Source organism: Pezoporus occidentalis, unplaced genomic scaffold, assembly GCF_034315485.1.
Source record: "Pezoporus occidentalis ecotype Australia unplaced genomic scaffold, CSIRO_AGI_Poc_V1 ctg191, whole genome shotgun sequence".
Classification (NCBI taxonomy): domain Eukaryota; kingdom Metazoa; phylum Chordata; class Aves; order Psittaciformes; family Psittacidae; genus Pezoporus; species Pezoporus occidentalis.
This window is the reverse complement of record NW_026913760.1, coordinates 280,274-302,293: the sequence shown is the minus strand read 5'-3', so window position 1 is coordinate 302,293 and position 22,020 is coordinate 280,274. Positions and strand designations below refer to the sequence as shown.

The window sequence follows — 22,020 nt, the reverse complement described above, 5'->3', positions numbered from 1 at the left end:
GGGGGCGGGTGGGACGGGGCGGGCTGGGGGGGGGCAGTCTGAGCAGTGGGCCGTGTGGGGTGGGCAAGCTACTGGCCCCGGGACAAGGGAGCAGCAGGTACCACATTGGGTACCATTCTGAGGTTGATGCTCTAGGGGGGGACCAGTGGGTACCATGCCAGGAGTGATGCTCTGCTCACCAGGATGCAGTGGGTACCACACTGGATATCAGGTCAAGGGTGATGCTCTGGGGAGAGCAGTAGGTACCACGCTGACTGCAGCAGGTACTGTGCTGAGGGTGATACTCTGAGGGGGAACAGCAGGTACCACACTAGGAACCACACTGAGGGCGATGCCCTGCTCACTAGGATGCAGCAGACACCCCAAAGACCCAGCTGAGGGGGGTCACAGGGAAGGATGGGGACACAGGGAGACCCCTCCAGCAGCCACCTTCATTTTTTGCCATGCAGCCCCTGGCCCTGAGCACTGGGGAGCTGCACAAAGCCTGTGACAAAACTTCGGCATGGGAAGGAAAATGCCCCCAGGCCCCATCAGTCTAAACAGTCTTTTATTCACCTCAGGGTTTCCTCCTTTACACAAATCACCTCCAAAGTCTAACGGTTTAGGCCTAAAACTGACTTGTAAAAGGAAAGAGCAGAACTTAGGAACACACAAAACCCATCAAAATTAGAAATAAACTAAAAGTTGTTTCTCTTTGGCCAGTGGAGCCTGCTGGGCACCATGCACGGCCCCACACCGCCATCATCCCAGTGCCTCTGGAGAGGGCACAGACCCCTCCAATAAATAACACAGAGACCCCATGGCCATGGCAAGACAAGTGCTGGCCTCAGGCTCTGCATGAAGCACCTCTTGCCTCCCCTCCAGAGCTGCACAGACAGACAGAGAGACCACCACCTCCCCAGCACCAGGCCCTGCCACCTCTCACAGCGACGGCCACAACATCCTGCTGACCCAAGGGATAAAGATGGGATTTCCATCGCTGTCGTCTTGTGATCCTGTCCATCCGTGGCACAGAAACGCTGGGTCCATGGTGGACAGGAACATGTCCATTGGTCCTAATCCTTGGTGGCCTGGGGATGAGTTTCTGAGGGGGTGCCAAGGGATGTGGGCAAAGGCACTGGGTGGTGAACGCGGGTACCACAGGATGCTCTAGGGATGGGGGGACCCCAGTGCAGAGCTACAGCCACCAATGGCCCATTCCAAGAGGAGTGTAAAAATAGAGCATCTTTGGGGGAGCGGGGGGGGACCGGGTCCGTGAGGGCGAGGAGGGGGATGCGGGACTGGAGCTTCACGTGCGGGCGCGGGTGCGGCGCGTGGGGGAGGACGAGCCCACGAACTCGAACTGCTTCTGGCGCTCGGCGTTGGGGAAGGGCAGCTGCCCCCGGTAGAGGCGCTTGATGAAGTGAGCCTCGCGCTGGTTCTGCCGGCTGCGGGAGGCCTTGCGGGGCCGGCCCCGGCGCGTGAAGGCCATGAACCAGCCCTCGTAGCGCGCGTTCTGGAAGGCCGTGTAGTTGTTCTCCAGCACGATCTCCGTGAAGATGCAGTCCTTGCTCTTGCCGTTAGGCTGTGGGGAGGAGGAGGAGGGTGCTTAGTGCCTGCAGGGGTGAGGGCGGGGGCTTGGCGTTGGGATGCAGAAGCCTGGGCCCCATCTCTGCCACAGCACAGCCCACCCCATCCATGCACCAGGACCAGCACCCCGGGGCTTCTCCTTACAGGAGCCAGGCTGAGCTGCATGGTGCTGAGCGAGAAGGGGGACTGGAAGCATCCAGAGCCGTGCTCCTGCTCCAGCTCAGCCCCCGTGACTGGGGACACTGGCCGAGCATCCCCCTCCAGCCCCTCAGTGGGTGTCCAGGCTGAGCCATGGGGATGGAGGCATGCAGAGGGTGAGCAGGGGGGGCAGGACTCACTTTCCCAATGAGCTTGCCCCGCTTGCTCATGCAGATGTACTTCTCACTCTCGGCCCCCTTGATGCGGACGCGGCTCCCGAAGGTGTCCGTCTCCACAATGAGCTTGGCTGTGAGCAAGGGGAGCAACAGGGATGTGTCCCATGGAGGCTGTGGTACACCCCTTGAGCTACCACTCCCCACCCCCTCCATGCCCCTGCCTTTATCTCACCCCCAGCATCCCTCCCAGCCCATTGGCTGTGGGGCCAAAAGGATGCTGAGCCCCTGCAGCCCGGGATGCTCCCCAGCCATGATGCTGAAGAGCCTTTTGTTAAAACCCAACAGACTCAAACCAGGCGTTTGATGAAGGCGCCGGTGACAGCACCAGCCCCTTCATCCCCCCCAGCACATGCACATTGTCACCATTCAATGGGCTCTCCAGGGCCAGACTGAGTCCAGCGCCCAGTGGGTTAATGATCCTCATCCTCATTGTTTGTCTACAACACACAAGTGGCTGCAAAGGCTGGGACCTGACACTGAAACCAATGACCCGGTGGGTCCTGCATTCTTGAGCTGGCAGGGAAGGACCTGGGAAGGTGGGAATGGTCCTCACTGGTCACCAGGCTTAAAAACACCTTTCCCAAAGCTTTCAGATGCCTCTGGGGGGCTGTGGTGCCCATCAGTGAGGTGTCAGGGCTGGAGGTGCCCAGAAAACCCTATGGGGAAAGGTGGTGGGCTTTGAGAGATGGCTATGGCTGGACTTGATGAACTTAAAAGTCTTTTCCAACTTAGTTGATTCTATGGTTCTGGGTGGGCTCTGCCCATGCTGCCCTCCACGTGTGGATATTTAGGAGGCTGATGCCAGGATCGGGTGATTCTCCACCAGGAAAAATCCATCCCATGCTGGGGAGAGATTAGAAAGCAAAAGTGCTGAATACGGAGCTTATAAACACTGTGTGGGACCGGAGAGATGCCTCAGTTGGGATGCTTCGGGGCCAGGGCTGGCTGGTCGGGAACTGTGCTCACACCGGGGTTCTCGGGGGGGTATGAAAGCAGCAGGAGCAACCAAACCTCCCCCCTGTTCCCCAGCCCTTCTCTGGTCCTCACCAAACTTGTTGCCGTCCTCGGCGGTGGCGGTGATGCGCTTGCCGGTGACCTGGACGTGCTTGCCGCTGGTCCGGCTGTAGAGCTGGTACTCCCTGACCTGGCGGCGGCTCAGCTGGTCGCTCACGGCGCCCTGGTCCCTCACGTACTGGTTAAAATTAGGAGACGGTTGATTCTGCCCCTTTGTTTACAAAGGGAAAAACAAAATCAATTTGCTTTGGAGAGCGGATGCGAGGGGCGGGAGAACCGGGACACGGGGCTGCACCCACCGCTACGGGTGAGGGACAGCCCCCGGCCACCGCCGGCCTTGGAGCAGTGAGCAGGGCACTGGGGAGATGCTTTGGACCCCAGGGCGATGGGCACGGAGCACAGGGAGAGGCAGAGAACTCGCGTTGCATCCCCTGGATGAGGAGGATGCAGAGGCTCACGGGGAAGGATGCGCTCCTGGTGTGCTCCCTCGGGAGTGGGGCTGAGCTGCTGCCCGGCCATATCAGAAGAGCTGGGAATGGTTTGGCTTGGACGGGATCTTAAAGCTCATCCAGTCCCTAACCCCTGCCATGGGCACTCAGCAGCACCTCCTGCTCCGGCAGCACCCTCTGCTCGCAGGCAGGCACTGAGGACAGGCTGGGATGCAAGAGCTTGTGGATCCCTCATTGGGATTGAGGCCCACCTAAAGCCAGGCAGGGTACCCAAGGGATGGAGCTGTCCCCTCCCAGCCCACCCTGGGCATGCACCCGCAGAACAGAGTAAACCACCTCAAGGACCTGGCATCACTTACGCCAACCAGGCAGCACAAGCACATGAGGGCAATTGTGATAAGCAGCAGATGATTGCTGCAGATGAGCTGGAGGGGGGGGGGTTAGTGCTGGTGCTCAGCCCCCAGCCCCACTTCAGACCCCAACCATGCATATTTCAAGAGAAAACCTGGTTTAATCCTATGGGAATTGGGACTTGGGGCAGCCAAGCCAAGGAACATCAACCCCAGCCTGAAAACCAGCTCCCAAAGGAGCTCTGGGCAGGCAATAGACTCCAGTGGTGAACATCTCCTGCTGCTTCCCTGGAGCTCATCCCATGGGGAGTATTTGGGGTCTGGCTGCCTGGTTTGGGGTGCACAACATCCCTCGGGTGCATGGACCCGGTGCCCCACATCCCAGCGCTGCAGCATCCCCGTGCTGGGCAGGGGGATCCAGCCCTGGCTCCTCTCACAGATAGGGAGCAGAGGGATGGGGGGCACTGCCTGACACACCACAGCCCCCCACACCCCCACCTTTGTGTGTGCCTGGGGACTCATTTCCTGCCAGGATCTACTTTAAAGCCTTTGGGGCTGGCCAAGGAGGGGGCTGGGGGGAGCTCTCCATCAAAGGCGGTTCCTTCCCCTCTTGTTTCCAAAGGAATAGGAGTGTTCACCTCGGGAAAAAGAAGGCAAACAGCAAAGAAAGAGGGTCCCGAGGCTGTTAGGGCTGCTGGGGGGGTTGCTCGGGCACTGGAGCAGAGGGTGCTCGTATGGAACAGTGCATTTTAATAGCCGCTGCCTTTCTAAAGCACACAAAAAGGGATGGAGCAGCCTAAGGGGGGGGAAAGGAGGGGGGTGTCAAACCTCGCAACACCCGCTGCTGGGGGGACCAATCCCTGCTCTGCCCCATTAACCCCCTCGGCAGCAGCTCAGCACCAGCCAGGGCAGAGCCGGGTCCTGGAGGCTCGAGGCTGATGGACTTGGCATGTCCTGCCCTGAGCAAGGATCTGCCCTGGGAGAGCTTCCCCATTGACCTCACCGCAGCCTCTGGAGGATGGGAAACGGGACAGCTCCAGGCTCTGGATACCCCTGTGTCAACCCACTGCAGCCCAGAGGCCAGGCTGATGGGCACAGCGAACCCCACTGGGGATACAACAGCATCCCTCCCCTGGCTGGAAGCTGAGACCCACTTGAGGTGGGCATGCAGCGGGAAAGCCACCCACTAAAGCCAAGGCCATCCCAAAGGAATGTCCCCATTCCCCAAGGGTTAGCTCAGGGGATGGCAGAGCTGGTGCCTTCACCCGGCCCGGCGCTGCGGTGTGCCATGGGGTTAGTAAAACATCCACCTACCTGCGTCTGACAGGAGAACATGAGGAGCTGGAAGCATCTGAGACAAAGAGAGAGGGAGAGAACAGGGCGCTTGGCTCGGGTCAGTTGTTTTCTTTCTCCCCCCTTCCCACCACAAGGAATTGCTGTGGTCAAGGACAAATTCCCGCTAGACCCGGGTCTCAGGGGACTGCGACCGGCAGCGCGGGGCTTACATGGAGAGGTTCTGCAGGCTGATGGGCTGCATGGCGCTCCTCGAAGCCCCCCGGGCACGGCATGAAACGGTGTCCGCAAGCCTCAGAGCCTCCCTCCCCACCGGCGCATCCCCAGGGTGCAGCCGGTCCCCTCCTTCCTCCGGCGGCCGAGGACAGAGCCGGGTGAGAGCCAGGCACCAGTGGAGCAGCAGCGGGGATGGAGCATGGGGCAGGAGCTAAAGCCGGGTCCTCTCCTCCTCCAGCCCCGGGACTTCCTACACCTCGGGGGCATCCAGATCCGTCCTGTCCCCTTCGTCCCAGCCCCATCAGCGGCCCGGCCCCGGCTTAGTCCCTGGTTCGCATCTCCCTGCGGCAGCGCTAACGGGAGAAGCGGCTGCGGGCAGGGCAGGGCTGCCCACGGTCAAGGGTGGGCTCCATGGAGCTGCCAGCGCCCTCCTGCTCCCAGCCTGGTGCTGGGAGCTGCACCAAGGGGCAGCCTTTAAAGGTGGGGAGAGCCCGGGCGAAGAGGGGCCGGGCCTGCCCCGGGAGGCAGCAGCAGCTCCGGAGCAGAAAGGAGGATCAGGAGGATCCCACCTCGCAGGGGTCAGGCGGGAGGAGGGGACAGGGTAGGAGTGTCCCCATGGCCGGGGGTGGCAAAGCCCCCGTCTCACCCCACAGACGGGGAGATGCCGGGTTTGGGATGCGCTGGGGCACGGTGATGGTGCCATCCCCTGCTGCAGGGAGAGATGCCCTGGCACCGAGGATGCCTCTTGTCAACTTCCTCGCCCCAAGGTGCCGAGCATTTAACCAGCTGGTTCAGTGCGGGGGCTCTGGGGACCCCACTGCCTCCCACAGCTCCCCCCTTCCTGCTCTCACCCCACCGGGTATCTTCTCCCCACCGGGAGCAGGGGCTGAGCATGCTCCACACTCCATTTGCTGGGTCAGGGAGGTGCAAAGTGCATTATAAATACCTCAGCAGGGAGCTGGGGTGGTGCCTTGGGGGGTAAAACACGTCCGTGGGGTGGCCCTTAGGGGGGACATGAGGAGTTTAGTGTGGACACCGCTTGCCCCCATGCTTGTAGCCTCAGTTTCCCCATCAGTGCAAAGCAGGGCATTGGGGCCCATGAGGAAGGACAGTGGGGATCAGCAAGACACCCATCCACAGGAGGGTAGCGGCCTGATTCAGTGCTAACGACCCCAATTAGACCTCCCCTGCTGCCTTCTCACCTCCAGGGCCAGGAGTTCAGCCCAAACACAGCTTATGGCTCTGGACCCACAACCGTGGCACCCCCAAACTCAGGGGCCCCCTTTCACCCGCATGGGGACATGCAAACATCCCAGTCCCAGGGCTCAGCATCCCCGGGTGGGGCACGGGGCAGGGCCGGGGCTCAGCGCCTCCAGCCATGGGGATGATGGATGGCCACGGAGCCGTCATCACCCCTGACGTGCCCCCCCCCGGGCTGGGGCAGGGGTCCTGTGGAGCTGTCAGCGCAGCAGCAGGGAGGGGGGCCTGTGCAAGCAGCCCCTGCAGGGCGAGGGGAGGCTGAAGGGATGAAGGGACAGGGCCAGCGGTGCCTGTCACAGCCTCCTGTCCTGCGTGTGGCCTCAAAGGCCAGAGCCCATGGGGAACAGGCCCTCGCCCCCCTCCCCATCCCAGCAGCCCAAAGGGGGCAGGCCCAGCCCCACATTCCCCCCCCCCCTCCTGCCCCACACCTGGAGGAGACCAAAGCCTTTGTGGTGGCTCAGCTTCTCTCTCAGAGCCAATCTGGGACCCAGCAGCCCCCCCAGACCCTCCACCAATACCTGCTGCCTCCGGCCCACGCCAGGTCAATGGGTTATAATCATCTCCCTGCTGCTCTGTAATCCCCTTTTGTCTCCTATTCACAAGCACCTCTTGTTGCCCTGCACAGGACAGGGGTAGGGGGGCTGCTGCCGGCCCCCCAGCCCCAGGGGAAGGATGCTCCAGGGTGGGCAGAAGGCTCAGAGCTCCTTGAAGGCCCTGGCAGGGATGGAGGATGCTCCCATGGCCCCCACAGCCCCTCCATCCCCAGCACGGAGCCAGCGGCGCAAAACAGCATTTGTTGGGCAGGGGCAACCCAAAAGCAGCAGCATTCAGGGCTCCTCTGCGGCTGGAAGCGAAGGAGAAGGCCCCGTGTGAGTCCCTGACCCTGCTTTAGGGCTGCGGAGGATCCAGCCCCACTCAAACAGGGGCACACACGGGTCCCCTCCCAGCCCTGCAGGGACCCTCACACCCACCCCACTGCCCCACACCCGGTACCTGGATGGGCTCTGACACAGCTCCTGCTGCTTCTTTGCTGCTGGTTTCCTGCCCCGGCTGGCTCCTCGCCCTGGCAGGGATGGGGCTGAATGTGGGAGCCCCCAGCCCAAAGAGCCCCCAACCCTGCATTTCCCCCCTCCCATCACCCCCTTTCCCTCCCAGCTGTGGCAATGAGCGTTAACCCCCATGGTGCAAAGAGACCACAACCAGCCCCTGTTTTGCAGGAAGGGGATCCTCAGGGGAGCCGTTGCTCCTGCTTGGAGAGAAGGGGAGGGCTGGGATTAGGGGTGCGGGGTCCCTGCTCCATGGCGAGACTGGTGGATGCAGGAGTCCTGCTCACAACTCAGCTGCAGGCACAAAAGGCAGAGCAGTAACCCCAGGCTGGAAGTACAGGGAAAGGGGGAGCAGCCCCCAGCAATGCTGCTGATGCTCACCCCAGATCGCAGGCACAGGCCTGCCCATGTCAATGCTGTCTGTAAAGGACATGGAGCTGCTCATTGGGGACCCCCTGCTGAGGGATCCCCAACCCCAGCAGCTCACCCCAGAAGCCCAGGAGCCAGCACTGAGTTAGAGAACTCACCCTCAGTCACTACAATGCAATTACCAACCCAAGAGCAGCATCCAAACACAGCAGCAGCCCCAACCAAGGCAGCTTATACAGGTAGAGGGCCTCAATCAATCACTCAATCAGTCAATCATTCAATCAATCAATCAATCAATCAGCCAATGAGCACCCTTCACATCTTAATAGCACCCACCCTTGGAGTCAATCAGACCCCTCATGAGTGTGTGAACTGCTTGGCATGTCACAGGTCACGGAGCCCTTCTTTGGGCCACCCTGCCCTGCAGCTTCTGCCATGTGCCTCCTGCACTGATGCTGCTGCCCTGGACCACCCTGTCCTGCCGTGTGCCTCCTGCACTGATGCTGCTGCCCTGGACCACTGCATCCTGCCGTGTGCCTCCTGCACTGATGGTGCTGCCCTGGACCACCCTGTCCTGCCATGTGCCTCCTGCACTGATGCTGCTGCCCTGGACCACTGCATCCTGCCGTGTGCCTCCTGCGCTGGTGCCGCTGCCCTGGACCACCCTGTCCTGCCGTGTGCCTCCTGCACTGATGCTGCTGCCCTGGACCACTGCATCCTGCCGTGTGCCTCCTGCACTGATGCTGCTGCCCTGGACCACTGCATCCTGCCGTGTGCCTCCTGCACTGATGCCGCTGCCCTGGACCACTGCATCCTGCCGTGTGCCTCCTGCACTGATGCTGCTGCCCTGGACCACCCTGTCCTGCCGTGTGCCTCCTGCACTGATGCCGCTGCCCTGGACCACCCTGTCCTGCCGTGTGCCTCCTGCACTGATGCCGCTGCCCTGGACCACTGCATCCTGCCGTGTGCCTCCTGCACTGATGCCGCTGCCCTGGACCACCCTGTCCTGCCGTGTGCCTCCTGCACTGATGCTGCTGCCCTGGACCACTGCATCCTGCCGTGTGCCTCCTGCACTGATGCCGCTGCCCTGAACCACTGCATCCTGCCGTGTGCCTCCTGCACTGATGCTGCTGCCCTGGACCACTGCATCCTGCCGTGTGCCTCCTGCACTGATGCTGCTGCCCTGGACCACTGCATCCTGCCGTGTGCCTCCTGCACTGATGCCGCTGCCCTGGACCACCGCTCCCTGCCCACCCCGCACGCTTCCCCGTGCCCCCCGGTGCCCGTTCCCGTGTCCCCGCGGGCGCACGCGCGGGGGGGCGGAGCCTCTTTCGTCAGCGCTGTCAATGGCGGCGGCGGGGCTGGTGGGTCCGGGGGCGCCGGGGCCGGGTCTCGGTCGGGGTCCGGGGGTCCCGGCCCGCCCCGTCCCGTCCCTCAGCAGCTTCTCCCCGCGCAGGGACCCGGCGAGGCCGCCGCGGCCGCTCACGCTCTGTCACTGCCGGCCGAGGCCTTCGGCAATGATGTGAGTGCTGGGATGCAGCGGGGGTCCCAGCCCGGGGGGGGGGCAGCGCAGGGGGGTCCCTACTTTCGGAGCTGCCTGAGCTCCAGCTCCCCAATCCTGGGGGTCCCCAGCCCCGAGGGGGCTCAGAGCTCAGCCGGGGCGCGTTGGGGGTTGCGGATCCACAGCATCGCCTGTGAGCGCCCGACCCTGGCGGTCTCTGTGGGCACAGCCCCCCCCGCCATCACCCCCAAACTGCCCCCATCCTGCACCTGACCCCGCTCCTGCCTCCGCAGCCCCGCGTGGAGCTGGCCTGGGCCATGAAGGCCCATCAGCACGCCGAGATCTACTTCAATGTGAGTCCGGGGGGGGGCTCAGAGGGGCGCCGGGGGGGCCGCCGTTAACCCTGCGGTGTCTCGGCGCAGCTCATCTCCTCCGTCGACCCCAAGTTCCTGAACCTGACCAAGGTCGATGACCAAATCTACCGCGAGTTCAGGGCCGCCTTCGGGGACCTGCGAGTGGAGGTGCTGGACCCCGAGGAGCTGAAGTCGGAGCCTGCCAAGGAGGTGCTGGGGCAGCGGGGGGGGCTCACCCGGGTTCTGCCCTCCCCCGGTGTGACCTGGGCCGTGTCCTCCCCAGAAGTGGCGCCCGTTCTGCCTGCGCTTCCAGGGGCTGGTGGAGGACTTCAACTACGGCACCTTGCTGCGCCTGGACTGCCGCGGCGGCTACACCGAGGACAACAGCATCTTCGGTGCGCGGAGCTCCGGGATAGGGCAGAGCTGAGCCCCCCTGCCCAGCCCTGCGCTAGGGCAGAGCTGAGCTGAGCTGAGCCCCCCTGCCCAGCCCTGCACTAGGGCAGAGCTGAGCTGAGCTGAGCCCCCCTGCCCAGCCCTGTGCTAGGGCAGAGCTGAGCTGAGCTGAGCCCCCCTGCCCAGCCCTGCGCTAGGGCAGAGCTGAGCCCCTGTACCCAGCCCTGCGCTAGGGCAGAGCTGAGCTGAGCCCCCCTGCCCAGCCCTGCGCTAGGGCAGAGCTGACCCCACCATCCCGAGCACTTCAGGTTCTTCCTCTCTCCTCTCTCAGCCACCAGGATCCAGTTCTTCGCCATCGAGATCGCTCGCAACAGGGAGGGATGGAACAGCGCTGTCTACAGCAGGGCCAGGGAGCCGGCAGCTCAGGAAGCGGCATCGGGATGAGGACGGGACGAGCTCCAAGAGGGGCAGGGAGCTCGTGGCCAGGCGGGGGCCGGGCAGGGCTGCACCCACCCCATCACAGACTGTAAATAAACGTTTTTACACTGAAGGGATTCCCTGTGCTCAGCTGTGGGACGTGCCCTGGACCAGAAAGCGCCGAATGCGCTGGGATTTCAGGTGAATCAGAGACCTGGAATGGGCTGTGTTGGACGGGGCCTGAAATCCCAGCACCCTCACAGGGAAGAGCTTCTGCCTCAGAGCTCATCTCATCTCCCCTTGGGCAGGTTAAAGCCATTCCCCTTGGCCTGTCCCTACATCCCTTGTCCCAAGCCCCTCTCCAGGTTTCCTGCAGCCCCTTCAGGCACTGGAGCTGCTCTCAGGTCTTCCCCTTCAGGAGCCTTCTCTTCTCCAGGCTGCCCCAGCCCAGCTCGCTCAGCCTGGCTCCAGAGCAGAGCTGCTCCAGCCCTTCTCCCTCAGCCTGTGCTTGAGAGTGCCCTGACAGAGGGGCAGGACCCTGCCCTTTGCCTCTGCTTCATCTCCCTACACAGCCCCAGCTGAGTCAGGCCCAGACACTGCTCAGTAGAAACCATTGAAATTTTATTTGCAGTCACAATGCTTACACTGTATGCAGCAAACACCCTTACAAGTCAACCAGCAATCTGCTCACGCGGAAAGGACCCAACACACAGGCGCCAGAGGGAAGAAAACGGGGAGAAAAAGAAAATGAAGGAAATAAAATAAACTGAGAAGGTGGTGCCTGGGCAGAGAAACGAGAGCCCCGAGGACAGAGTGTGGGAAGAGCTGAGCAAGGGGATGCACACGACTAGCAGCAACAATAGTGGAAAAAGTACAAGGCAAACAGGTTCCCTCCCCCGTTGCTTTCCTCCAGAAGTGGGTTTGAGATCCAAAACACATTGTGGTGGCTTCCAAAGAGAATGGAATCGTTCCCAAAGGGGGGATACTTCATGCGAGGCAAAACCTTGTTATTAAGAACCCTCCTCCGTGTGCTGCGGGCCCCGGGAGCATCCCCCTGTGCTCCTGCTCGGCTGAGGGGGGAGAAAAGACACCCTAAAAGCCAAAAGAAAGGGGGAGCGGAGGGAGGCGAGGGCCCTGGGGGAGCAGGGTGACGAGGGGACAGTGCCTACTGCTGCGACAGCGGGGGGACAGGAGACACCCACAAGCAAGCACGAATGAGAGAGCACGCGCCATGGCTTAGAGTTCCTAATAACAAGGGCAGGAGGGGGGGGGAGTTGTGATTTCAAGGGGCTTAATAAGAAAAAATATACATTTTGGAATTTTACAATGCCTTTTTCTTTTTTTTTTTTGCCTTTTTCCTTTTTTTCTCGGTTTTTGTGTTGTTTTTTTGTGGTTTTTTCATTTCTCTCTACACTGTCACTAAATAGATCTCTGCACTTTCACACAGCCACCCCTCGCCCAGTAAAGCTTCAGGCCACGCTTTCCTCACTCACACCCTCCCGCAGCACCGGTGCACCAGGACTGTAAAAATGCCCAATCACACCCTTTTTTGCCTTTTTTTTTTTGCCTTTTTTTTCTTTTTTTTTCCTTTTTTTTCTTTTTTTTAAACTGAGTCAATATAAACCTTGTTCAAAATGTTATGAAAAAATGTACATGTTTTATACAAGGCAGACTGCAGCAGAGCGCTGGCGTTCCACGCAGACATTCGGGCTGGGAGACGTTGGATTCTTGCACTTGGCTTTATGCCCTTCCACCCCCTTCCCATGGAAACAGAAGCACCCTGCCCCGTGAGCTCAACAACCCCTCCTGTTCCCTCCTCCCCTGGGATGTGGAGCATGGGTGGGCCGCAATCCAGCCCTGGGGGAAGAGCAGGGATTTAGAAACGCCCTCTTTTCTTTCCATCGGAAATGGTTACCCCTCTGGGCCAGGCCAAAGAGATGCTGCTCTGTACAGGGGGCCTGGGAGATGTCAGCTCATCATGTCGTTGCTGTTGACGCCGTAGGTGGAGTTCTTCATGGAGTCGTTCACCTCCCGCCTGAAGGCCGACAGGTTTTGTGTGAACCTAAGGCAGAGGCAGAGCAGCGCGTCAGAGCGGAGCCTCCGCGGCGCTGCTCCCAGGAGAGCTCCGGCTCGTACTCACCTGTCCCTGTTCTTGGTCAGGAGGTTGCGTTCGATGCCCTCCATGAGGTTCTCGAAGCAGAGGTGCATCGCCTGCTGCTTCTCCGGGGGCTGGCTGTTCACTATGCTGTTCCTCAAGTCCGAGAAATACTGGGCAGGACAAGAGAAGGACGGGTTAATTCCCAGAGGAACCAACAGCCACCGTGGCTTTGGGACAGAGCTGTGGCCAGGCTCTTCGGAGGAGGGAGGAAACGTGTCAGAGCTCCTCAGGTGACTCCTGGTGCCCTCAAAGTACCAGGACTCCTCAGTGCCAAGGCTGCTGCCAAGGGCTGCACACCCTTCCCTTGACACGCAACCCGACTGCCCCAGCCCCTCTCTGACATGGCTCTGCTCCCTCCAGCCTCATCCAAGCCCTCAAGCCCTGCCGGGAGCCTGGTGGGATGTTTTACCTTCTCATTGAGCAGTATTAAGCCAAGCAGAGGCCGCGACATTGACCACTGGTTCCTGCAGTCCTCAAAGATGATGATGTTCAGCACTGTTGACAGCATCTGGAAGAAGGAAAGTGAGGGTTTAAATCCAGCCCTTCCGTCCCAGCTGTCCTCATCACAGCACTGTGCAGCTCGGGAGCAATGATTCGCCTTTGATGCCCCCAGCGTTGGAGCTCTCAGCACTGTGGGACAGGATGAGGACCTGGAACCCCCATCAAAAGGTGCAGATCTTTCACTGACAGCACATGGAGGAGGTGCTGAAGGCTGGCAGGCCATGTACTCCGGGGGAATTGTCTCATCTTCACTTAAACAAGGCAATGAAGTGCTTAAATGCAGGGAGCAAAGGCTCTGGTGCCCTGGGGAGCTTCCTCCAGTCCAGCCAGATGAACTTTAAGGTCTGTTCCAGCCTTGTCAAGCACAGGGACCTGCTGGTGCCTGCTCTGCTCCGAGTGCACAGGCACCACTGAGCTGTTCCAGGGATTTACACAAACCCTGGCTCACATCTGTTAAAGCAGTGGAACCACACGTGCTCTCTGGCTGAAGGTACATTTCACAGCTTCATTCCTGTCAACCACCAGCACTTTCTGTAACTTTCATTTAAAAAAAACAGGCAAAAGCTCATTTTTGGCTACTTCCTTTTGTATCTGAAATGAAAAAATGGTGTTCCTTGCACAAGGAAGCACAGCCCTGAAGCATGGCACTGAACCAGACCTACCAGAAGATGGATACAGAAAAGATGCAATACTAGCAAAAATAACACCTTTCTGCTCCAGAAAAGCCTGGGGGTGTAGAGCAGGGGTCATGCAGCCCCCACATTACATCATGCTAAGACAACTCAAGGAGCTTCCTGTGCCGTGTCACAACAAGGCCCAACACCAGCCAGGTCTTTACCTGCTGAATCATCTCCGGGTGCTGCTGCATGATGTGCAGGAAGCGGTCGCTCTCCTGGGTCAGAGGTGTGCTCCTCTTCTTGGTGCTGCGAGAGAGTTGCTTGAAGAGATAGGTGACAATGTGGTCCAAACAGGAGCAGCAGCCTGTGCAAACCATGGTGTCTGCAAGAACAGGAAAGCAGGGAGGGGTTGGGGCACTGCCAGCGTTTTCCCTCGCTCAGATGCACTGGGTGGGCTCCCAGGGAAACATCACCACTCATGTGGGTCCTTCTAGGGGCTTTGCAAGCAAGAACCTAACCCTAAACAGGTCAGCAACTTCCTCACTGCTACATCTTCTGATATATTTATATATTCCTCACTGATATTCTTCTAGTGGAAGGTGTACTTGCCCATGGCAGGGGCGTGGAACTGGATGAGCTTTAGGGTCCCTTCCAACACAACCCATTCTGTGATTCTGTGATATGAACTATCTCTAATATTCCAGCTTTAACAGAGGTGAAACTCCTCCACCCATTGACAAGGTATGTCTTGACTTACCTGGTAGCCTGAAATGCTAGCAGATACATGAAATGCTTTCAAAGCAATCCAAAGTATTTCCCCACCTCCAAATCAAAGCCCTAAGAGCACCACAGAGAGCAGAAGTAGTTACCTAGTGCAGTGAGACCTTCTGAAATGGAAGAGAGAATGTACATGATCACATGAGGCTCCAGACTGGCTATAAAGTTCATGTGGTCCTGGGTAAGAACTTCCAGCAAGGAATAGTATGACTGGCTGAGCTTGGGATAATCCTGCAGAGAAAGGGAGAGAAAAAGACTTCTAAGTTCTCATCCTAGCTTGTAACCACCAGTTAAAGTGTTCTGCTAGACCCAACCCATTCATTAATCATCTGAGAACTGCTTACTGCATCTCCTGGAAAGAGAACAAACCAACCTCTCACAGCAGAACCGATGGGCCAACATGTTTTCCACCCTTCTCCACCACTAAAAGCCTTTCAAACAGGCTCAACCATGGGCCAGCAGGTTCCCAACGCTGTTCTATCGAAACATCTCTCCCCCCTGCTCTGCTTGTTTCTAAATGGGGAGTGTGAGTGAGTACATGCCATTGCTGGAGATGCAGAGATAGGCCTGGCTCCCCAGGTGTCCAAGCAGAGCGCCAGCTCACATCAGAATCCACATGCAGGGTGCTGTGCTCAGCAGCAGGGCCACAGACCTCTCAGCAGCCCCCAGACCAGGGGCCCCGTCTCCAAAGGGCAATGGTTTGGCCACTGGTATATTAAATCAAGAACGTGCCAAATGCGCTCTGAGAGATGGCAACAACTCCTTTCAGATCCTGCTATGGTAGTAAGGGAGGAGTATCTGCTGCCCTCTCTCCTCAGTATTTTGCCTGTGCTGATGGGGCCTCCAAGCTCTGGGGCAAAATGGGTTTCTGTATGAGGTGTGGATCAGAGCAAGACTGTAGGCGGATATCAGCAAGCAGGTTATGTTTTAATTGCTGAGGCATCCAGATCTCTGCCCACAGGCAACAGAGGCAAGAACAATCCCTCACTCACAGGAAGTGTTTTACAGATGGAGGAGGAATTATTCTGCTAATTGCTGTGCTGAGCCTTGGAGTGCACCACGCTGCAGAGCTGAGCAGCAGCAGGGCTGCCCGGGGGGGGGTCCTCGGCTGCTGGGGGTGTTGCAGCCTTCACGCAGCACCTACAGCTGTGCATCCGGGAGCTGCAAGTTCCTCCTGGCCTCTGCCTAGAGCTGTGCTTCCGGGCAGCGGCACAAGTTCACTCCTCTCTGTGATTAAAGTATTCCTTTGGCGTGTAATCTTCCAAACCTGCCTTCCCCTGCTAACCACGGGTTCAGCTTACCAGGAGGTCACTGTGAGGGATGGAAAGCAGAAGCTTGATAAAGGTTTGCAAGGCATTGTCCAGTGCATCATCCCCGTACAGACGGAAGACCCCAAAGTTGACGTAGCTCCCGCTCAGTGCAGCCTTCAGCATAGAGAAGCAGATGGAAATCCCCTTGAGCTTCAAGGCATAGACTTGATCCTTTGGGACCTCCCCAAGCGTTAGGATACGATTTCCTGCGTGAGCACAGAAGCGGACTCAGTATTTCATCCAAACCCTTTCTCCCCCAGGGAGCAGGGAAAACAAAAAGTGGAGCCATAAGGAATGACTGAGGAGTCAGCAGGAAGTGTCAAAGACTCATTCCCCCAGCCAAAGGTTAAGGAACCCGCTGCAAGTTCAGTGTGGCTCTACTAGGACCCACGGCAGAATGTGACCGCATGTCACTTTGCTGTGGAAACAGGACAGCGGAAGGACAGGCTCGCCCATGTCACCTTGCATACTCACAAGGGGCTCAGCTGGGCTCCTGCTCCTTGCTGGCATTTTCTTCCTCATTTTCCATGGCAAATACCCTGCCCTGCAGCTCGCCTGCCTACCCAGCACCTCAAGCAGAAGCATCTCCCTGTATCTAAGCATGCATTCAGCAAGCAGGCTGGCACTGCTTCCCAGCCCAGGCTGTCTGAGCTGGCAAGGGCCCCAGCCCTCCCTCCCCGAGCAAGCAGAGCACTCAAGGGCAGAGCAAGGCTGCCCAGATCCCCCTGCACACTCACCATATGTAGTTATCATTTTACTCGTTTCTCGGAAGAGCAGGATGCCATTGGGAGAGGACACATCAAACTGCAGCCGTTGGGATCTAACGGAAAGACAGCGTAAATTGGGGCTTAAACACACCTGGGAGTAAACCAAAGCTAACACTGGAGCACCTTCATGGCTGCTGCCTGCTGGGGCACCCTCCTCCCAGGGATGCTCCCCAGGGTTCAACATGGACTTTGGACAAGGGCCTGCAGGGACAGGCCAAGGGGAATGGCTTTAACCTGCCAGAGGGGAGGCTGAGATGAGCTCTTAGGCACCTCTTTCCTGTGAGGGTGCTGAAGCGCTGGCATAGGGTGCCCAGAGAAGCTGTGGCTGCCCCATCCCTGGCAGTGCTCAAGGCCAGGTTGGACACAGGGGCTTGGAGCACCCTGCTCCAGTGGAAGGTGTCCCTGCTCGTGGCAGGGGTTGGAACTGGATGAGCTTTAAAGTCCCTTCTAAGGCAAAGCACTCCAGGGTTCCTTGATTCTATGAAAATGCCCTGGCCTGGGAGAGAATCCTGCTCCTCCTTACCAAAGCCAGACAGGACACAAGCACTGAGGGACAGAGCAGCTCTGCTGTCACAGAAGAAAGGGCCTGTATTTCACAGACACTAGGAATATTCCGAGCTGGAAGCTGGAATCCTGTCTTGGCAATAGTCACTTGGCTACTGTACACAAACACAGCCAACATCTTGGAAGCAGCACTGTAGGGCAGGCTGACTAGCTCCTATTCATAACACAATCAAGAATTCAGAGCTTGGCATTTTATCCCCTACAGTGACTAGATCTTACAACTGAAGTTCAGCACAGTGTCCAGTTCACCTCGGAGACAAACAAGTGGATGGATTCCACAGGACTGTCCTACTGCAAAGACCCTGCTGCCCTGGGGCAAAGTCTCCCAGGATGGACTCTCAAATGGCTGTGCCTGAACCCTGTGTCCCTTCCTCCAGCTGTAACAACAGCCCCTTCCTCTCGGGTTGTGTGCTGCTGGCTGAAGGCCAGAGCAACATCTTGGCAGCCTCCCGCCGCCAGCTCAGCCAGCCTGAGTGATGTGAACAGCATCAGAGGTACCTCTCTGCTGGCAACAAGAGCTGATGCTCTGAAGCAAAAGTGCTCATCTGGCTGCCGGAGAGAACAAGGCTCATTTGAAACACAGGCTTTAAAAATTAACATGAGCTGCCCGCCTCATCTTGTACTGCTGCCCTTGGAAGCAGACACTAAAGGAATCCAGTGCTATTGATCGTGTCTCTGGTCTGAGTCATGAGATCTGAAGCGTTCGATTTTCTTCTCTGCTGACACAGAGCCAGTCCCCCCCATCCCCTTTGCAGCCTTCAGAGCATAAATAACCCAAGTACAGAAAAACAGCCAGGCACTGACACCCCCCCGAAGGCTGAAGCAGCACAGACACAAATCCCTGCCAGTTTTCAGAGGCAGCAGGTTCATACCTATTATGTACCAGCTCAGCCATCAGTTTGAGGACGGGTGTAGTGCAGGCAGGGTCATGGTACCAGAGCTCAATGGCCCGCTGCAGGATTGGCATGTAGGATGGGTAACTGCAGGGTGAAAGCTAAGGAATGTTGTGACTTTGCTTGAAGCAAAAAAGGTCACGATTTCTACCAAAAAGCTTATTTTTGTGTACTGCACCCATACCTTGTGAAGCAGCTTATGTGACAGGGTTAAACAAGAGATACTGCTTGCTGGGGTCTGCTTTATCACACAAAAAAATGAGCATAATTAAAAATAGAACCTCTTCATCAGTGTGCTGAAGGAGCTGCAAACACACTTCTTATGCTAGGACAAACAAGAACCAAAAAGGTCTTCAATGAAAGGGAAGCCAGAACCAAAGATGTGACAGTGCAGACAGCTGACCTTCCCCAGCCCGCCTGCTCTTTGAGCAGCTATGCTCTCACCAAAAGGACAAGGATACCAACTGCTGTTGGCTTTGGTGAGCAAGAGAAGAAGCTTTTGTTGCTGCTGGGAAGCACGCATCCCATTAAAAGCCTTTGTGCTTTGCAGGTCAAATCTCTTCAGGTCCACTCGGAAAAACCCCAACAGCAGCTTTGAGCAGACTTCTAGGTTGACTTGGTTACAGACAGACCTATTTTAGGGCTCAGAGACAGGATACTGAGTACTATACAAGTGAAGAGAAACCCCAGTCAGGGTTCAGCAGGGAAAACAGGACATTTGGATGCAGTCAGCCAGCGTTCTCCCCCCTCTGAGGGACATGAGGACTCAAGCTTTAGGGCAATAGAAGGATACATCCACTCAAACAGCATCATGAAGCTGGTCTTGGCATTGAAGGCAAAGGCTATTCCCCTCAAGTCTCTCACCAAGCCAACCAAAGTTCTCTGCATTGCAAAAGAAAAGAGATGTTAAAACTTGACACACGTATGGATCTCTCCCTCCCTGTCTCCACCAGCCCAGCTGCTCCCATCCCAACAGGAATACAGCCTTTCTGTGCTAGATGCCAATCCCAGGTCAGACATAGTTCTTCCTCTTCAGTGCCTCTTTCATTTGAGCCAGTGCAGTGACAGTACTGGGGTTTTTCATTCCAAACAGAAGGAAAGCTGGCTCCAACTATGAACCCCAAAGGGTACAAGGTGCACCACTGCTTTCCCATACACTGTCAGGAAAGCCTCCATCCTTCTAGCATCTACTTGTTTCATTCCGAAGAATGGCTCTCACTCTGCATGAGTTACTTGTTCTCTCATGTCTGCCTGAACTGAAAATGTCAAAGCCCCTGAGGGAAACAGGGAGAGCATGGATAACAGGGAAGATCCTGCCCAACTTACTTTTGCCTCTTGTTCATTGAAAGTATTTGTACTGAACATCTGTGCCACAGTCTCAAAGGCAGCTGTGAGAGGAAGCATGAACTGCTCATACTGATCTTCATCTTCCCCTGAAAGAGAAAGAAAAGGAAATCAGGAAAGGGGGAGATAAGAAAGGAGGAAGCAGAGTGCACATCCTTGACCCTGACTCCTGCCTATGCTGGACCTGCAGAGCTCAAGGCAGAGACACACAGACACAGGTCTACTGATGCCAATATCCAGGTTCTAGATAAGGCTTAGAACAAACTGCCAAATCAGGAAAACATTGGGAATATTACAAAAGGAAAATTTCGCCCCAGTCTTGGTGCCGTGTACCTGTGGCCTACTTGTACTCTGTGACATGGCATCAAACCCACTCTCAAGCTTCTCTCCCCTGCTTTTTCTTATCCCATTTGGCTTTTCTCATTCCCAGCATCCTTTCCTGAAGGAGCTCACAGCTCACAGCAGAGCCTGGCCCCCAAACCACAGAGTTTTGCTCTGGTTCCCAGGAACAGACCCCAGTACCTAAATCCACCATGAGAAGACGCCCAAGTGCAGTGTAGAACGTAGTCCGACACCTCATGTCAGTCAGGTTGGACTGATTGTTAATACCCAGGAAGGAAAAGTGCTCACTCTGCAAAGGGAAGAGAAGAGATGGGTTAAAGGGGAACCATCACCCCAAACAGGCTCCTGGATTGAGGGCTGAGGAGCCCCATTCCCCTGGCTGATGCCCAGCTGATGCAAGGATGAGAAGCAGGGAGGCACACGGGTACCTTGCTAACCACATCTGCCAGGCATCTCAGAGAACATACCACCAGAGGGCAACAGGCACCGTGCCCTGCCCACTGGCAAAGCCAGCAGTGCTATCTCTCATCTTTCATCTCAGAACTCCCCAAGACCAAATGAACAAGGAAGTCTTGCTTTGCCTCCAGAGCAGAGAGGCAATCTGCTCTCCTTACTCTTGGGACCCTGTAAGCATTAAATTGCTGAAAACCCAGTTACTCTACCATTGTTCTCCATGGAAAGAGTATCCCCAGATGATGTGCAGTCTGAATGCAGCTTCTGGACTAAACACAGGACATGGGACTGCCTGCAAAACATCTCCTGCTCAAGGAATACCGTGCCTGCTGCCGCTGGTCAATGCAAACCTGCTGGGTGTGGTGCTGGGAGTCATGAGATGACCACACGCACACAGAAGTGAGTTAGAAATGTGACACTTCACTGCTGGCTTTAGTTGCTCAGTCTGACATTCCTGATTTCAACCAGCAGCCCACATGTGCACAATGAGTATCACCACCCTGGAAGTACCCCCACAGTGGCAGTGACCAAGGCCCAAGGCTGCTATCATAAGCACTGTAAGCCATGGCACTTCTTCCAAATCAGCACTTTCAGAATGAGAGCAGGAACAGTGAAATGCTGTTATATTTATATATATATATATATAATGCTATAAGTTGCACAAAGTGCTCACTGCCTGGCTGCAGCATTTCTCTCTGGAGACGGCTCTTTCAGTGGAGAGCAGAGATCCCCCCCATTAACACCTTGGGGATGAAAGGTACCACATAATTACAGCCCCTCCAAATGGAACAGAGGTGGAACACAGAGTATCCTGGCTCATGCGTGGCATCTATTAGGATGGAAGCATCTGGGAGACAGGGAAGCTTCAGAAGTGAGTCCAGGTGTTAAACTGAGGGGATTATCTCAGCTGCAACAGGCAGATGGAGGAGGCTGCTGTGAGACAAGAAGCAGGAGGTGGAAGGACTCACCGTGTGATTGTTCAGCATGAACTGTACAGCGCTCAGCTTCACCAGCTTTCTAACACTGCTGTACGTAAATGGGGTGTTAAGGAAGCAGCAGAGTCAGCAGAAAACTTCTTACAATGCTTGCAAAGGCAAACCTGGAAGGGGACTTATGTCTGTACTACTGAACACATTCTAGCCTCAATTCCACTTGTTTCAAGAGCAACTAAGTTGCATAAAGCTCTACTGCAGAGACCTGCAGTGACCATTTTTATTTACTCTGTCAGGAAGAAGACCATAAGACAAATTAAGTGCGGATGGAAAGCTACAAAATTATGGCCCAAAAGAAAAAACCTACATTATAGCCATCCACTGGAATTCCACAGCTAGATTTACATTAGATATTAGGCACAAGTTCTTCCCTGTGAGGGTGCTGAGGCACTGGCACAGGGTGCCCAGAGAAGCTGTGGCTGCCCCATTCCTGGCAGTGTTCAAGGCCAGGCTGGACAGGGCTTGGAGCACGCTGTTCTAGTGGAAGGTGTCCCTGCTCATGGCAGGGGATTGGAACTGGATGAGCTTTAAGGTCCCTTCCAACACAAACCAGTCTGGGGCTCTATGGATCTAGGCAAGACGCTGACCAAGTACTCGCACTCTCACTCTGCTCTTCTCACTACCCAGAAGATGAGGTGGGTCAGAAATCTGTTCCACGCAGAGTGCTCCTGTTCCAGCTGGGTCACTCTTCCCCCATC

At 57.0% G+C, this 22,020-nt stretch overlaps 3 protein-coding genes across 6 annotated transcripts in view; 1 reads left to right on the top strand and 2 right to left on the bottom strand.

Moving 5' to 3' along the window:
• Window positions 1-1,204: 1,204 nt before the first annotated feature.
• FGF17 (fibroblast growth factor 17) lies at window positions 1,205-6,544 on the bottom strand. 2 transcript variants are annotated; one of them, XM_062616939.1, is made up of 5 exons: window positions 6,311-6,544; window positions 5,071-5,108; window positions 2,991-3,168; window positions 1,908-2,014; window positions 1,205-1,564 (listed from the first exon to the last, which is right to left on the bottom strand). In XM_062616939.1, exons 1-5 carry the CDS (start codon window positions 6,363-6,365, stop codon window positions 1,289-1,291), a joined length of 654 nt encoding a protein of 217 aa, XP_062472923.1. In that variant the 5' UTR covers window positions 6,366-6,544; the 3' UTR covers window positions 1,205-1,288. The 2 variants fall into 2 exon arrangements, with proteins under 2 accessions (XP_062472923.1, XP_062472922.1); XM_062616938.1 differs by having other exon boundaries at window positions 2,991-3,135; window positions 5,071-5,107; window positions 5,262-6,334.
• Window positions 6,545-9,218: 2,674 nt separating this feature from the next.
• On the top strand, window positions 9,219-10,739 carry PBDC1 (polysaccharide biosynthesis domain containing 1). Its single transcript, XM_062616940.1, has 6 exons — window positions 9,219-9,304; window positions 9,397-9,462; window positions 9,735-9,794; window positions 9,864-10,004; window positions 10,078-10,189; window positions 10,519-10,739. The coding sequence occupies exons 1-6, from the start codon at window positions 9,287-9,289 to the stop codon at window positions 10,629-10,631; spliced, it is 510 nt and encodes a 169-aa protein (XP_062472924.1). The 5' UTR covers window positions 9,219-9,286; the 3' UTR covers window positions 10,632-10,739.
• Window positions 10,740-11,204: 465 nt separating this feature from the next.
• Window positions 11,205-22,020, bottom strand: part of XPO7 (exportin 7) — a 37,424-nt gene continuing 26,608 nt past the window's right edge. For all 3 annotated transcript variants that reach the window (XM_062616934.1, XM_062616935.1, XM_062616936.1), the window contains exons 17-28: window positions 21,299-21,362; window positions 20,058-20,166; window positions 19,518-19,624; window positions 18,985-19,073; window positions 18,171-18,278; window positions 16,705-16,787; window positions 15,959-16,173; window positions 14,750-14,888; window positions 14,102-14,262; window positions 13,172-13,270; window positions 12,745-12,872; window positions 11,205-12,666 (exon numbers count right to left, since the gene is read on the bottom strand). In XM_062616934.1, coding sequence (XP_062472918.1) covers window positions 12,573-12,666; window positions 12,745-12,872; window positions 13,172-13,270; window positions 14,102-14,262; window positions 14,750-14,888; window positions 15,959-16,173; window positions 16,705-16,787; window positions 18,171-18,278; window positions 18,985-19,073; window positions 19,518-19,624; window positions 20,058-20,166; window positions 21,299-21,362 — 1,396 coding nt within the window. In that variant the 3' untranslated portion in view covers window positions 11,205-12,572. The remainder of the gene's footprint in view (window positions 12,667-12,744; window positions 12,873-13,171; window positions 13,271-14,101; window positions 14,263-14,749; window positions 14,889-15,958; window positions 16,174-16,704; window positions 16,788-18,170; window positions 18,279-18,984; window positions 19,074-19,517; window positions 19,625-20,057; window positions 20,167-21,298; window positions 21,363-22,020) is intronic.

Coding starts and splice junctions, on each gene's coding strand:
- PBDC1 (XM_062616940.1), top strand. Junction 9,463..9,734: donor CCGAGGCCTTCGGCAATGAT/GTGAGTGCTGGG, acceptor CTGCCTCCGCAG/CCCCGCGTGGAGCTGGCCTG. Junction 10,190..10,518: donor CGAGGACAACAGCATCTTCG/GTGCGCGGAGCT, acceptor CTCCTCTCTCAG/CCACCAGGATCCAGTTCTTC.
- FGF17 (XM_062616939.1), bottom strand. CDS start 6,365: ATGGGCCCCAATGCCCTGCTTTGCACTGATGGGGAAACTGAGGCTACA. Junction 5,109..6,310: donor AACTGAGGCTACAAGCATGG/GGGCAAGCGGTG, acceptor CTCTTTGTCTCA/GATGCTTCCAGCTCCTCATG. Junction 3,169..5,070: donor TGTTCTCCTGTCAGACGCAG/GTAGGTGGATGT, acceptor TTGTAAACAAAG/GGGCAGAATCAACCGTCTCC.